General features: G+C 37.7%; 2 protein-coding genes across 2 annotated transcripts; both read right to left on the bottom strand.

Annotated features, from left to right (window-relative positions):
• Positions 1-6,802: 6,802 nt before the first annotated feature.
• Positions 6,803-11,098, bottom strand: LOC117432178 (uncharacterized). The gene is made up of 3 exons (XM_034053710.3): positions 10,612-11,098; positions 8,434-9,794; positions 6,803-7,814 (listed from the first exon to the last, which is right to left on the bottom strand). The coding sequence occupies exons 1-3, from the start codon at positions 10,757-10,759 to the stop codon at positions 7,584-7,586; spliced, it is 1,740 nt and encodes a 579-aa protein (XP_033909601.3). The 5' UTR covers positions 10,760-11,098; the 3' UTR covers positions 6,803-7,583.
• A 2,460-nt stretch (positions 11,099-13,558) lies between these two features.
• LOC117432171 (small ribosomal subunit protein uS15) lies at positions 13,559-16,165 on the bottom strand. Its single transcript, XM_034053699.2, has 6 exons — positions 16,038-16,165; positions 15,215-15,263; positions 14,966-15,044; positions 14,555-14,724; positions 14,058-14,158; positions 13,559-13,645 (listed from the first exon to the last, which is right to left on the bottom strand). Exons 1-6 carry the CDS (start codon positions 16,058-16,060, stop codon positions 13,612-13,614), a joined length of 456 nt encoding a protein of 151 aa, XP_033909590.1. The 5' UTR covers positions 16,061-16,165; the 3' UTR covers positions 13,559-13,611.
• Between the last annotated feature and the right edge of the window lie 912 nt (positions 16,166-17,077).

The following is a 17,077-nucleotide window of genomic DNA, read 5'->3' as shown; positions in this document are numbered from 1 at the left end:
TGGTGACTGCAGTTTCAAGCATGTTTTCCGTTTGACCATTTTCTCCTTATAAATCCTTATCAGCACATTGCAGAACAGAAGGAAGGAGAGCCTTCCCCTCACCTTAATAATACATGTATGAATAGTCTAAAACACTGGGGTCATTGAAGAAGCTATGAGATGCTGCCCTGGTAGTATCTTTAAATACCACTCTGCCTCTTCTCCTCCTCAACAATTACACTGTATGTTGATAATACAGGAGATTGCCTCTCAGTTTCTTTCGTAAATACTTCAGCAGAAGGTGCCCAAACATGTTTTCTCTTAACTAAACAACTGTTTTAAATCTATATGGACCCTGATTGGGCGCCTGCGGGCTTGCTTGTAAGCTGCCCAGAGTTGCGTTGTCCTCCGACGCTGTAGCACTGAGGTGGCTGCATGGTGAGTCTGCAGTGTGTAAAGAAGCGGGCGGCTAACGGCACATGCTTCGGAGGAATCTGCAGCCCTGCTGTTGCAGTTTTGGACTGGTGCAATAAGCAGCTGGTATCTGGAGAATTCATCACTGACAAGTAGGTATAGTCTTATATAGTCTGGAAGCTGACAGTCACAGAAGGTACTAGCATTGGATGATCTGTGGCTATAATTGTGTCTGGCACTGCACCAATATACTGCAGTTCTCTTACACAGCAATTCTGCAACATTTTTTTGTCATGAGAAGATCCCTGTCCTAAGTTGACTTTCTAATATGGTACTCCTCCAGTTCAGCAGTAATAGAAGGTCTTAGAAGCCAACCAATTATTTCTTTCGGGAAAAAGCTGTTTGGGGAAATATAAGTTTATACATGGTTAGATTTTTTCTTTTTTCTTTAATATACATATTCCTGAGTTGTAGGTGTATTCATGCTTTAAGACAAGCTAAGGCACACACTATTTCAGTGACAGCTTCAATGTGCAAACCTTTGTGAAGAGAAATCGTTTCCTCTGTTTTTCGTTAAGCAGTGATTTATTCCTTTTTCCTTTGTACAGCAGTGCCCTTTATTTAGTGTTGAAAAATGCCTTGTGACTTCAGACTTCCTCCCTCTCACCATGTGTACAGGAGTTGATTCAATAAAAAAAGAAAAATATGTTTCAGTGCAATACTAGGCATACAGTTTGATTAGCTAGATAATTAATATTCATAGGTCTGTGTTTCTGGCTGTCAGGATTATCAATGGGAATGCTGGTTTCTATTGTCCAGGTAATAAATAACAAATTGATTATTGAATATGAATTAGGTGCCATGTAAATAAGACAGTTGGTCTGCAGTTACATGGTCTATATGATATTTAAAGATACACTCACATATAATCAATTTGGGGTGTAACAAAGCTTTTGCTCCTGTTTGTAATCTAAAAGACTACAAAAACTAGCTGAAAAAACATGGATGCAAGTTTATGAGAACCCATAAATTATTAGATGTTTTAATACTGGTTTTGGAACATTAAAAGCTTTTTTTTATTCCTGTTACAAAAAATTACAATACAGTTCAATCAGTATTTTTGCATATGTAATTTTCATATGTAATATTGTTCCAGTCAATTCTTTTTTTTTTTTTTTAACCTGGATGAGAAATGAGAAAACATTCTTAGTGCCAGAATTTATTAGTACCAGAACGAACCCCACACTACAACTGATTGTTTTATAAAATACCTACGACATCTTAAGAATAAAACAAATGAAAGTGGATGTTTTTCAAACTCCTGGGCGAGAGGGCATTAAGAAATCTTCTTGTACATGTTTTGCCCCTTGAGGTCTGACCATTGACCAGCTGAGGTCTCTTCAGCCTTGCTGGGATACAGAATTGACAACTATGCCTCTAGGACAATGAAGGCTTCAAACCTTCCTGATCAAAAGAATTTCTATATACAGAATATACTACTCCCAATCCATACTGCAGGCTGCAAGTCTGAGATAACTGCTCTAGATGACACAAGCAACATATAGATGTTTTACACCTACAAGTGTATCTACATCAACTTTAAAAACAGAAACATGAGCTGGCTTTCTGTCTTTCTTTATTTCAAATATGCTAGACCCACTTAGCCTAGCTGTATTCGTTCTCTGGTGTTTTCTGTGATAAAATGGATATCCAGAAAGCTGAAAACTGAATGACTTAAGTACCGACCAACGGGGGAACATAAATTCAATTAATATTTGATTTCATTTCACTTAGCCAATAAATGCCATTACTTCTGGCACACAGTGATTTAAGACATCCCAGTGCTTGAGGAGGCACCCTCCAGAGCAGGAACATATCAAGACATTAATCATGGTTAAAACACCTACAGAAGAGAACCATTCAATGCACGTGCAGCAAAAGTGGTCATGCTGACATGTGTGTTAACCTGACAAACAATCAGTGTTGCGAATAATACAACAAAACTTAAGTTAATCTTGGCAGGTCCTTCAAAAGCCTTGATCTCTGACAAAAATCGGGACCACTTTACTTATCTGGTTTAAATGTTTAGCATTTGTAATGAGGGGTTTATTTAATGTTTGACTATGTATTCAACAGACAATACCAGAGAGTTGTGTATTCTGTCTCATTACTGGTTCTTATTCAATGCCAATGTATGAGCAATTGATATGTTAATCTAATCCAAATAGCCTGCAATAACATGGGCATTTTTCAGCTTTGTGCTTGAATAAGATGACTCTGGTATGCCGATTGCATGTTCGACTATTGTGCATATGGAGATTGGGAGGGTAAATAATGCATGCCATTGCATCGAGGAAGAAACGACATGACAATGAAATCCTCCACACAGCCAGTGAGCAAGTTTCTCAACAGCATACCACAGTTTATGCTTAATTTGAACCAAAACAGCTTATGAAAGACTGGATGTGACCTCCACTGAAGCATATTTATTTGTCCAAGGCCTCAAGTAGTTGGCAAACGGCTATTACCCCCGTGACAGTAAAATGATTAAGAAAATCCTCCAAAACATTGTTTAAAAAAAAGCACTGTGTTTGTACATATTGCCATCATTCTGCAGTAGAACACAACTATGAATAATTCACACCAGCCTCGGTGTCATCAGTAACATAAGTCACCAAAAGATGTATTCTATGACCAAGTTCAACCTAGGGGTAAAAGAGAAATACTTATTAACTTGCTTGGCATGTATCTTAAAATCAACCTTTTTTTTAAACTTTGATATGCAGTAACCAATGAGTGCTCAAATAATATTGTACAATAAAAAAATCATGCCATGCAGCACCATTGCCCATTAACCTTCATGAGCAGGAAATTCACAAGCACACTCCAAGCTTTAACAAGAGTTTGACACTTTATTAGTAAGCAACACTTAGAAACCTAGAACTATGTGCCATTAATTATCATTGTTATAAGATATTAGCAAGTCTTGTTGTATTATTAGATTTTATTACACTCTTACCTGAATCTAACAACTACAGTATCAACAATAATTAGAGGCAATTTCATATAATTATCTGATTAATTGATATAAATTAGCTTGATTCAATGATTCCATTGAAACAGCATATTTTGTCTGATAATTCATTCAGCTAGTGCTGACTGTGACACTCACTGATTGGATCAGTATTCTCTAGTGTTCTCTGGATCGGTGCTCTCTTACCTGGCTCTGATACTCTCATAATACTGATACTCAAATGATATTTTAATATACTTTGCAGAGCACTGGCTTTTTATTTTATTTTGTATTTATTTCCAAATATAGGTTCTTATACGATATAAAGGATGCATGTATCTTTGTAATAATACCTAAAGGGCCTGTACTATAGAGAATACTACTGTCTCGTGTTCATCTGTAGTAAATAGTTTTTCACGCCATGGGCACTGCAATATTTATCACCTGATGCCCCCTTGTGGTAAAATCCTTAATTACAGTAACTTGCTCCAACAGCCGAATACAAGTGAATTAATAAAGGTTTTAAAATGCGTCAAAAAAAAAATGAACTCGTTATCCAGCGAAGAAAGAACCAGCATAGAGGGCTGCTCTATAGCAACGCTTCTTTTCTAGATGATTATACTGTAATAAGAAGAACAGCACACAAAAACACGAGGACCTCCGCTCTACCAGTCATGCATCTCTTAATTACTGAGGGGGCGCTGAAGACACTGTATACAAAAAAACCCAACAACTTAACACTAGTTTCAAAGGAAAAGAAATACAGGCTTAATAAAATTAAAAGTCTGACTATCCAAGAATCCACATAGGAAAGGACCATGTGTTGACTCAGAAACAAGAAACAAGAAAATGACATTAAAACAACAGGTTTCATTTTGTGTAGGTTGTCGCTTTGGTATTCAAGGAGATTTTTATAGTTCTGCAAGCAAAGATAGTCTGTCACAGATACATGAACAACATTATCTTACACCTGTGTTCAATTATTTAATACGTGATTACTCAAAAATACATTATTATCGAGTATAAAAAATATCTGTTGTTAATGTCTGGAGTTCCATTCTCGCACATAATGTTGTGCTAAGTGCATAACTATCAATAAATGGTAACTACATTCAATTAATATACCTGTAAGTGTATTTGTCATCAATAATATTCTGCATACAGTACACCTGTTTTCAGATTAAACACTGAAGTAATCTTTAAATAACCCTCAGCTAATTAAAACCCAGTGGACTCTATTACACAAGACTTACCTGTCCCCAAACTACAGCAGTCTGCTGCAATCGTCTGCAACTCTTTCCATGTTTCAGTAGAACAGGTTGATTATGGTACAGTAAAGACTAAACTGCCAACGCAATATTACACTGTCAACATATTTTGATACATATACACCAGCAGTCATGAAATGAAATCAATTGTTCCTTGTATAATGTCCAACAGAATACATTGTCATTCGAGAGTTGATTTCACAGTATACATGAAAGTGTCAGGGTGCAGCAGTCCAAAAGAAACCCTCTTCCTGTCATTATGTGTTCTTGATAGAACTTCCTCATATAGAAAAAGCTGAAAGGAACAGGATCCTTTTGGAATGCTGCACTCTGAAATGAGATGAAAATTAAAGCAAATACTTAAAGCAGCGCAGACTCTGTCTTATTTAGCTTTACTAATAAGAAATCCTATTGCTCAGAGAATGTCAATACATGCATGTACAGTGTTTTCAAGTACTGTCCTTGGATCATGTGCAAAGGGAGACAAATAACCACATGACTAATACCTGGTCTGTTGAGTGGAAGGGATATTTCATCATGTTGTAATTGACCCTGTTTGTGTACTGCTCTCTCCTGGGCACTAGGTCCTGCCACGCTTCGTTATGCATTTTGCTGCCATATTTGTATCAATAAACCTTGACTTGAAACACACTCAGACCTGCTCAGTTTGGACTGCAGCATGTCTGATTAATGTTATCAATCAACTTCAGGGCAAGGTGGTTTACCTCCTTTCATGCATTCAGATGTATTCCTGATGAATAATAACTTTGTTTTCTTTAGATTTATTGTGCAAGAACAAAGGTTGCTAGCTGGTTGTAAATACGCTGTTAATAGGGGTAAATGCCCTTGCTTCTTTCAGTAAGAAACACACATTAACAATTTTAAGTTTTCTCCACAAATATGTTCCCGTTAAGATTTTTTGTCAGTTGACTGTTTTACTTAGGGCAAACTATAGAAGGTCTAGTGGAATGGTCACAACTCAAGGGCTGGGATTGGCTGAGAGGGATTTCAATGTTTATCATCATATTCTCAGACAGAACTCTTAAACCCTGCACCCTACCCTGCACACTTGTACCTGAGGATGAGCAGGGAGCTACAGAATATGAAAAGCATATGCTAGCAGAGAAAAAGAGAAATGGAGTGTGTTATTAGCACCAGCACATGTCAAGGCAATTGAAAGAGCAATACTGCTTGGTAAGCTACGAGGGTTTGATAAAGTAAATTACATGATGGATACAATCGTAAGAGGTTACAGACCCCCTTATTAAGGCGATACAGATAACTGGTTCTGATCTACCAAAGCTCTTAACTCCACTTTGCAACTTGAACCATTTTTTTTCTGAAAGGAAAATAGGAAAATGAAACTGTTACAAAACTAGAAAAAAAAAAAAAAAAGATTTGGCATTTAAACCATATAATGCCCTTACAATAGACTATTTCTATAGCCTATTGTGTCACCAATCAAGCCTCAAAAGCCAACTTTCTTTTCATATGCAACACAGTTCTACAATTGTGTTTGGTACCAGGAACAGTATCAAGTTCCATACAATAATAGCTTTTGTTGTAAATGAGACATAAAGGGTTTATTTTTAGGACAGTTGTTTCTCACTTGCCTGTAATATTACCAGGAAAGGTGTGCTTTCCCTTGACCTGGAGTGGAGCTTTGATAATTAAAACCCATTGTGTATTTTTGTATTAAATCTACCATGTCCCACAATGATATTCCATTTTATATTAAATAAAATATTTCTGGGTGAAGATTTAACTACATCTGTCCATAATGTACCCTTCTGTCAGCTGTGTTTCTGTACTAATGTTATTTTCCGCTGTAGGTATACAAGGTTTCTGTAAGATAACAAGTTATGTTCTTGCTACAGCTGGCAACCACATGAAGTTGTTAATGTCATCTGTAATCTCTGTTGCAACTCAAGGAAGCAAATCTGCAATGGAAACGATTCTGTAAAGCCAGGACGGACTGACATTTTTTGTAGCCTGCATTCATGAAGGAATAGCAAAAAAAAAAAAAAAAGGTATTTTTACTTGATACAAGATATCAAAAAACAGCCATACAACAGAGTAAATTAAAATTAATCTTGAGTTTTGATTTAGAAAATAATTTGTTAACAGACAGGTAGCACACTGGCATTTCACCCAGTGTAATCAGTGGTTGGTGTTACTGAGTGAATCACTTACTTACAATGAAGAACATGATTAGTCTGTCAGCTAATTATTACTGTGACTCTGTTCATAAAAAAACATAGATTATTTTAAAATGAAATGTAGTTATTATTATGAAAAAGTAACTGTGTATAGTTACAGTACAGACGAACCTGCTTATATTTGGTCATAATACAGGTGTTAACCAAGAATATAGGGGAACTAATTAAAAAGGTTGATACTAGTCATGGTCTCGCTATGAAACACAGCAAAACAGGCTATCAGTGCAACAGCATTAACAGGTTCTTTCCTGGACTAGGAACCACACGTGCTGCTCACAGGGGTCAATTCTTACTGTTTAAGCAACTTACTTGCAAGTACTTGCAATTATTGCCAAGTTCATACTGGCTGCTAATCAGCTTGAAACAGAAAGCACATATCTTCACATACTCCACCCTGCATCCGAGGTACATTATCAGCAATACAGGAAAAAACACCGAAATGAATTAGAAAATCCACAAAAATATTTAATAAACTTTACAAATAATGACCTTGCTTTTGACATGGTTATTAAATATGTATACACATACACGGTATACTTTAGACTGTACGTGTGTTTACATGAAGTAGCAAAATCATTAGCTATTCATAAAAAAAAAATGTAAAGGTATTTTGTAATGAATAATTTGAAGATATCAGTGCATTTTAAAGTATGGTATATTCCACATTGGAGCGTGAGGTCAGAGTTCCAGTCACGTCAGGACTGTGGGTGCAACAATGTCTTCAGCACTCAGCCGAGTTTGTATTTTCTCCCTGTGATCAGGACTCCAGCAGCAGCCTATTGTCTCTTCAGCTTCCTGAATCCTGCGCTGAAACCTGGCTCTGTCACGTGCCACTTCTTCCCAAGGAGATTTCCGTGCTGCTCTTAATGCAAAGTCCCACGCATGCATGACATGGACATGAACAACTGGTGAAAATGTAACCTGAAACAAAGGAAGCAGCATTTTAATATGCATGTATTCCAAACCGAACTAGTGAAAAGAAGACTGCCATTCGGATGTACGGTAACCAGCTTCCCATTAAAGCGCCCCACTCATTTTAAGATAAATGAATACATTATTGTCTGTATTGCATGGGGATTCAAATACCCAATTGACAGTGTCTAGGCTTGACTGTATGTTGAGTGTTTACTCGTAGTCATGCAGAAAACAATAGCATCTGACACAAGGGACAGCTATGCACTAATTATTCAATGGTCACGTGCTATCATATTCTCACTGAGTCATTAATTTTGCCTGAGTCATAATTGCAGGCATATTGCGTTAGACCACAGCTCAGGCTAACTGGGGCTTTGTAGACATTAGAGATGGAGCCTGTAACAATTAATGCAGAAATGTAAAGAAAAAAATCAAGAATATATTTCTCCACATTTCAAGTAACAAATACTCAAATACAACTGCACCCTCTGCAGTTTCACTAAAATATTCAGGTCCATTTTACATACAGGGATTTTACATGTAGGGATAATAACTTTATACTGATAAGCATATGTAAACCATGTAAAACCTGAGGTACAAAAACTACAACAAAAAATCTATTAACCTTTTTCACAATGTCTTTCTCCTCTTTCTCTTGAGTACGTCTTGCAGTCACCTTGGCAGGCTTCTTCCAGGTAAGAAACTGTTGGTTATCTTTGCTTTTGTTCTGACAGTAATGCTTAAAATGTCTCTTTGGTAAGTTTGGTTTTACTGAGACAGCTTTCACCGGGCCAGTTCCGTTTGTCTCATTTCTCACCCCATTATCTTCACTTTTCTTGTCAGTTGGGCAACTTTTCAGGCAAGCTCTGAAATTTAAAAGATTGTATGGGTCGGAACTTTGTGAAAACGAGTCCCACAGGTTTTTGTTAAGCTGCTCACAACTATCTTCATCTTCAGAATTATTCTCATCATCACTTATAGACTGGCTGTCATATCCGCTGTCTTTTGTACTGTTTGCCAACATCTGGCATTTCTTTGCTGGCACCTTCACAGGCCCTGTGTGCCTGTTTAAACATTCCGACGTTTTCTGTGTTGTGCTGGTGCTCGCAGTGCAGGCTGCAAAATGCAAAGGGCTATAAGGGTCTGTGGGATTCACAAAAGAATCCCACAGTTTATTATTTTCCTCCTGGTCGCTTGCGCTACAATTGCTGGAACTGTCCCAGTCATCCTCTTCAGTTTCAGTTTCCGAGCAGTTTTGACAATAATTCTGGTTTTCAGCCACTTCTTCAGAGTCACTGCTGAATGAAAAGTTCTCCCTTGCTTCATCTTTAAGACAATGAGTCTCGTTAGGGTGAGATTGCTTCTTCTGAGGGCAGCTTGAAATACATGCTGAAAAGTTGAATGGATTATAAGTATCTCCTGCATTTACAAAGCATTCCCATAACTTTTGATTTGCCTCTGTATCCCACTCCTGACAGCTGCTTTCATCTTCATCCCACGAATCATCCTCACTTTCACCTGCTTTGTCATCAGGTAGGCTTTCTAGTTGCTCAATCTTTGGATTATTGCTTACTGTGCCGACTGCTTCCCTGTTATCCTTGACAGGAAATTCACCAAATGTCTCCTCCTGACCACTAACAATGGGTGAGTCACAACAGGACTGAGCCTGGGCAGAGACTTCAGTGCTACTGGAGTCTGAATCACAAATGAAATGTGTTCTTTGTATGAGAAATGCTTTGCATTCGTTGAGGTGTTGGGATTGAAGATTGAAAAACAATGGCTCAAATGAACCTGACTTGTCCTTTATTCCATTGCTGTACATAATGTGTGACTCTGAGTCACTTACGGCTAAATGGTTTAACCTGGGCTCCTCGTTGTTTCTGTTTCGCTTTACTGTAGGGGACAAGATGAGTGATTCTCCTCCACTTTCTGCATAGCTCAGGTGATGGATCCCCCAATGCATTTCCAATCTGCACACCTGAAAAGCTGACAATTAAATATAAAAACATTAGTTACTGCAATCAAGCTATTTCCATTTGAATGCAAATTGTATCAGTGGTCTGCTGTAATATTTTGGCGACCTGGTCGTTATATGAATTTAGTCATATACATTTTTCATGACTAATATTTAAAAGACCATGCATCTATATTACAGTACTTGTTGCTAATATGAAATGAAGTCAACGTCAATGGGGAAAAAAGGGTACACTGTATTACAAAAATGATTTAGGCTCAATTGAATAAAATGCATTTATAATAAATGTTATAAAGTATTAGCAGGTGACTATACTGTTTTAATGTGATGCTTGTTATAAGTGCTTACTATTGACCATGCATGACAGACGCTGTTTACCTCTGTCCCCATGTGCCACATTGCGAGAGTGGTACAGAAATACACGCTTGAACATGCAAACAAGGTGGCTGCAGTCTAAATGGTTAAACATTAACTTGTAAACCTACATTCATTGATAATTATGTTACTACTTCACAGCCCAACATAAACAAAAACGCTCAATACAATTACCGTATATGTTTTGACACAAAAATATGAATCTAAAAAAAGCGCAAAATTCAAAAATCATAACAGTCAGAAGTAAATTTGAATTTCTAGGAAGGTAACGGTTACTTCAGATTTTTAAAGGGCGCCACATGTTTTTTTGTGAAAAATACTACGAATTAAGATATAGTCAGCTAAAAGTAGCCCTATTCCCCAAAACGAACTGTAATCAGCGTGTACTTTCCCACAGCTAGTAGTAATACCAGGAGTATATGCGGTTAAATAACAGTTAGTACGTACGCTTACCTGTCCATAGTCGATAGACAATCTGAAGTATTATTCTCAGCGGTTCCAGAATTACAGTCCATATCTGTAAGGATGGAACCACCACACCATTCCCCCAAAATCTAGCTACAGTGTTCTTAGTGTCGATAGCCTGCCTCGGAGAATCCATATTAGTTAGAATGTGTCAGCGATAAAAATGTCCAGAAGATTTAAAACCTGTTGTCCGAGCTGGTTTGACTTCTTCAGGGTTCTTCTTCTTAGCGACGATATGCGTGTGTATTTGGTAACACTTCATTTTTCTAACACAGGCAACATGAAAAAAGAATTGAGCTAATTCGGTTTATTTGTTTCAGCATGTCATTACTTTCTACTTGTGTTTTAAAAAATGCTGTACATATCTATGTAGTTACTCAAATAGAAAATGACGCCCTTTTGACGTCAACATGGTATTTCCATGAAAGATGATTACAGCTTTGTCAAATACGGTTAAGCAGTGTGCTGGAAACACCCCGTCGTGCTTTGCATACACAGCTGTGACTGGCTGAAATTAGAAAGACTTGGTGCCAATTATTGTTCTTCCCGCCCACCCACATTGTTTGAACTCTCCACCTATTTCTGTACCCAAGTAAAGGGAACAAGAAGTACTATCACAGTAAGGTGCCATGTACATGGTCCGTCACTTTAATGCTGTATTTAGCTGCTTCTATCCAAAACTACGTGTATTCCTGATGGAATGTCAAAGCTTTTGAAAGTTTTAAATATGTAACATTTTTAAACAAAAAGGGGTCGAGTCCTCTTCTTTACAGTATTCACTTCTCACGTGTATTCCCCCCCATGCTCTGTATAGCCTGTCACGTAGAATGAACATTATAACGATGCAGTGCACACACAAAGCTCACGTTCTATTAATTATGACATGTGAACCAGGTGACTGTTACCCTCACAAACAAGTCATAAATATCCATTAAAAATCAATAAAAAGTAACGCTAAATCTCCACTGAGTATGGTGAGCCTACCTGTTAAAACGATATGAACCTCAACAGGTATCCAATGTATAGAGCCAACCTCACAGGCAATTTAATATTTTACTTGACATGCAATGTAGCATGCTCTGCCACTTTTACAAAGTGTTCCACACTATTAGCATGCACCTGCAGACGATCTAGCTCAGGGGTCTCCAACCCTGATCCTGGGGACCCTGTGTCTGCTGGTTTTCATTCCAACTGAGCTCTCAATTACTTAACTAGACCCTTAGTTGAACTGATATTTTGCTTAATTAGACATTTTTAATTGTCATCAGCTCTTAAACAGTTGCAAAGTTACTTCTGTTATACAGTAGCCAACTTGAAATCTGCAAATGATTTCGCTGAAAACAATTAAAATGGTCTCATTAGGCAAATGATCAGTTCAATTAAGGGTCTAGTTAAGTAATTGAGAGCTCAGTTGGAATGAAAACCAGCACAGTGGCTCCCCAGGACCAGGTTTGGGAACCACTGATCTAGATGTTCAATATGGACGTGTTACCAGGGGTACACAGTGACTTAGGTTCTATTAAGATCAAAATACCGTGGAGCATAACTGAAGTACAGTGATCTAAAACAGTGGTTCTCTTTTATGACTTCGTCCCCCTTCCTCTTGTCATTTGCTGTCTCTCAGTTTTAAAACTAAACTATGCTTCACAACATAACATAGTGGAATGATCACAGTATCATGTAGTAATTGTAGTACAGTATTGCTACGTGTGAAAACCTTAACAAAGCTCAAACAAAAATGCTTTAATTTGCTTTAAAATATGGTTAATACACTAGCAAGCACTTGCAAAATCAGCTCAGTTTTATACGGTGCAGAACTAAATTAACGTTTGGTTTTATTTATGGACTTTGCGATACCTGCACGATCGGCGTCTTGATAGTGGAATCTACAATGACAATAACAATCAACCATTTTGTTACAGACTTTCTAACAAGTCTAAAACAATGTTGGCTGTTAATTAAGCTGTTGTAAAAAGAATAACACAAAAATGCTTAACAAAAAAAAAAAAAAATAGTACTACTACAGTATCAGGTGCAGTTTACACTGTCTTGAATTTTCTGATCACATCAATTCCAGATTTTTTAAATCCATTGATGGAAATGTCCAGACTACTTTTAATGTTTTCAAGCAAATTGGCTTTATCACTGCCATTTTCATATCCACTTTGATATCTGACACATTATTTCCCTTTTCCAGCGCTTCTTTGACCTGTTATACCAGTCTGGTAGAGGGCGGGATTGCTACGAGCACTGTATGCAACCCTCTGATTGGTGGAAGTATTATTGGCAACCAATCAAAACCACCAATAAAGCACCAAATGACACACGCAAGAGCTAATACTTGTTACTTTCGTTTGAAATTAAAAGCTACTTTCAATTTTAGTTGTGTTTGTACATATACCTGTTAACACACTAGTTTCTTTTAAAATGTTTATTTTATTATGTTTTTCATTTTTTGTAGTGCTTTATATGTGGTAAGTTAGAAAATAAACCATTTTATGTTTAATTGTTCATTTAAATATGATGTTTCAGCTGTGCAGATGTTTGATATGATGTGCTTGAATAAAACTTGAGTTGTCTTTCATTTTAATATTGATGTTTAAAATGTAACATCATAATGACTGCCGGCGGTGGTTTTACGTATAACTGCGGCGGTTCTAGTGTTAGTGGTAATTTTTATTTCGCATATGTAGTAAAACAATGTCTGGCAATAGGTTTGAGTACTTGAAATTTAACGCTTGTACTCTAGCACTAAATTACTAGAAATTCCCACCCCTAATACAGACATCCCCCATAACTAAGTTTGCCATTTAGCCCACATTGCCTTCAGAAAAATCAATTCCCATCTGCACAACTAAATTATACAAGTTTCAATTCTGTGTTGACCACTTCCCCTACAAGAACACATGGCACTAATAAAAACACTGACACATGCTTTTCATCAAGGTGTAACCATTTATTTCTGTCCAAAAAAATATATGATGAAACTTATGCGACCAGAGCTGATGCGGTGGAGGATTCGCTGTGGAAGGTAAAACAAAAAAAGGTAGTTACAGATCTTTCAAGGCAACACTGTAGATAAGCCTTCATTCAGTAGCCAACATGAGAATCAAATGTTTTATGCATTCGAGATACATGAGCTTACATTTAATTATATATATATATAAAAAGTTACAATACCTATGCTGTTTTGACTAAAGATTACTAATAAAAAAAATAAGCTTATTAAAAAAGCCACCTTAAAGTTAAAGCATATTCTAAGGTAGCATTTGTAAGATTAAACAAAGCTCATCTACAATTCCTGCCTAAAAAGCCAATTTCCCTTTTACAGGTGTACTCAATTAAACTAAAGAGGGTCATATCTAACACATTGTAAATGCAAGGGTGGCTTGCAGGTTAAACATTCAGGAAATGTTATGAATGCAAATACATACTACTTCCAGTTGGGTGGGAGTACTCTCTTGGACTTATAGTAACGGGCCAGTCTGTGGATTCTGCTTTCAACGAGAATCAATCGGAATTTGGCATCCTTGTCCTGCAAATAAACAGGATTAAATTGTTAGTGTACTGAATTTTAAATGTAATGCAATCACTTAAAGGTGGTACCAATGTGTGTTCTGAAAAGATGCATTATGCTTTCAAAATTCTAGCATACAATCAGCCCTAAAATTATTTAACCAGTAAAAATTACAACAGGCTTTACTGACGGTAAGAGCGACTCAGCAGTAGCTGCATCTACTGGTCATTCCCACACAAGAAAATGTAACATTTGATTAGTTACCAAATCAATTTGCCTCTGATTTCAGTCAATATAGTAAAAGATGCACAAAAGCACATGGAACAATTAACAAAGATCAGCATTTGAGAATTCTGCATTTTAATCCTGGTGTCAAATTATCTTCTGTATATAACCAAGATATTGCAAACTTACCTTTCTGCTCCTTTCCAAGTGCTTCCGGACAGCAACAGCCTTCTTGATCAGATGATACAGATCCTCGGGCAGGTCTGGCGCCAGACCCTTAGATTTCAGGATCCTCAGAATTTTGTTGCCAGTGACAAAACGCACCTGGGCAACACCATGGGAGTCCCTCAGGATTACACCTAAGAGAGAAGCAAACATTGAAACACGTCACTGTGTTGACCAAGTAAATGCAACTTCCAAAATAAAATGTATTTGCTCCAGAAGCTGTAATGTTTCAAGCTTCCAAAAACAATAACGTTATATGCTCGCATTAGCACGAATCTTGGTCTGCCTTGCCATTAGAAAACATTAGCCAGTCCAATATGCAAGTTAATTGGGGTCTGTGTTACCAGTCATTGAAAATATTAAACCTTAACTTACCAATCTGTGAGGGGGTCAGACCTTTCTTGGCCAGCTTGTAGATCTGTTCTTTGACATCCTCGGATGTCAGTTTCAGCCACTGGAAAACACAATGCAAAATTGTAATCAAAGAACTAAAACAAAACGTTTATCAACTGAAACATTTGCACTGATTCAGCGATGCACGTTTACAATGAACAGACTACTAACATTATGAATCTGACTTTAGTGTGATGATTCTTGGATATAATTAAACTAAAGCATACTTACTGTCGGTACACTGCGTCTGTAAGGCAGCGCTGACTGGGACAGGCCCTTTCTGTTGAAATACAAAAATAAAATGTTAGTTTTAGTGTATGTATTGCTATTTTTATATTAATATATTAGCTTAATACAATTGTGTTGCGGGCGCGTAAACGTACTGGCCCCTCTTGGTAGGATAAAAGTTCTAGCGTTTTACGTTAAGTTTTTATGAGTTCTATACTTTTTATTTAAATCATCCTGTTATTGGTTGTCAAGTGGCCAGTATTCACATGCAAACTACGTGTACAGCAGTCAGTAGAAAGTAGGCCGCAACAAACACTGAGGAGAATTTCACGAAGCAGGAAATGGCTCTAACGTTACAATGTTAACTAAAAATGTATTACGAAGAAAATATTTTACTCTAAATACAGTAATTCCATTTGATAGCGAAACCAATAACCGCCAATTACAAGTCAACCAAATCGCCAATGCAAGCCCGCCATGTAGTAACCCTATCAAATATGAACTGTGCTTTTGCGACGTTAACATGCATTCACTGTGGCTTCTGTCTTTAATTTTATTTTTCGTGAGTCGTGTCATTTTCATTGTATTCTTCTACCGTTGTCTATCCCCTCACAAATAAAACTGAGAAGCCTACACGCGGCCATGCTGTGATATACGTCTGAGTGGAGCAGTTTTCAATCCATTCTTTTGTATTTAAATATCCTTTTTTTAGCTCCGGCTCTCCTGCCGTGCAGTGAATCAACATTTCCCCTCAATTTGTTCAAGTCCATTTCTCATATTCTAGCCGCTTTTTATCCCACTTTCCTACATTTAAGTGCCTGCTTACCCAGGAGCGTGCATACGACCCATGATGGCGATCGAGAGAAAGAGAAAGACCAGAACGAGGCTAAAGGGAGATCATGGGCTGCAAGGGAAGTGACGTACTATCGAACGCAAAGCACGCCACGTAAAAAGATGCGCGACGTCAACAACAAAATTGCAGCTTCTGGAAACAGACCACTTAAAGTAATACCATTTGGTTTCATTAATACATTAATAGAGAAGTAATGCTTCACAACAATTCGTTCCAAGTTAAGCTTAGCTCCATTACGATGTGTGCATTCTTTTATTTATTTATTTTTATTATTTAAGCGGGTGCAAAATTGTATGAGTGACCATTATTAATTTCCACTCTATCTAAAATGCAAATACAACATGAACACTGTAATTACGTGTAGCAGGGCGATTGCCCTGCACGTGTGTATTTAGTGTGGATATAAGTTGTATGGGGAAATGGGTTTATTGTGTGTCGTTTTGGAGTTGATTTGTTTAATTACATTATTGTTTTACAGACGGGCGCTCGATTGAGACTTGCTGCCTGCTAGGTTTGGTTGAGGGGAAGGGCAGCAAGTGATTGGCTGTGCTGGACCTCAATCAGCAGGTGGACGAGTCTTGACCGTGTCCGTCAGTTTAAAAGCATCCGCGGGAGATGGTTTGGGGCGACTGTAACGCCATGCCAGAGGGGATCGGTGTATACTCGGGAGGAGAGGGTCCGCTCTGCAGGAACGACAGCTACGCAACCCTGAGACTGCAGGCGGTGCTTGTGAAGGCAATGCCCAGCCAAGCTCGTATGAAGCAGCAGGAGTCGTTGTATGAATACCGGCTCATGAGTAGGTTAGTTAGGGGATTGTGATCCCATGTGATGTATAGCGAGGGTTACGTAGTGTAGCCGGTTCCTGGAGCGGGACGCCTCGTTTTAAGGCTAGCGCTCGCCCTCTGGGGCACCTTTTATTTGTAGTTTTTGTACTGTGTTTTATTTTGCCTTTTGTACAGCTTGCTGTATGTGTCCTCTGTGCGTTACCATGGCTGGTAACGTCACATGACCAC

This window comes from Acipenser ruthenus, chromosome 27, assembly GCF_902713425.1.
Source record: "Acipenser ruthenus chromosome 27, fAciRut3.2 maternal haplotype, whole genome shotgun sequence".
Taxonomy (NCBI): Eukaryota; Metazoa; Chordata; class Actinopteri; order Acipenseriformes; family Acipenseridae; genus Acipenser; species Acipenser ruthenus.
The sequence above is the reverse complement of the archived record's forward strand: the minus strand, read 5'-3'. Positions and strand labels throughout refer to the sequence as shown.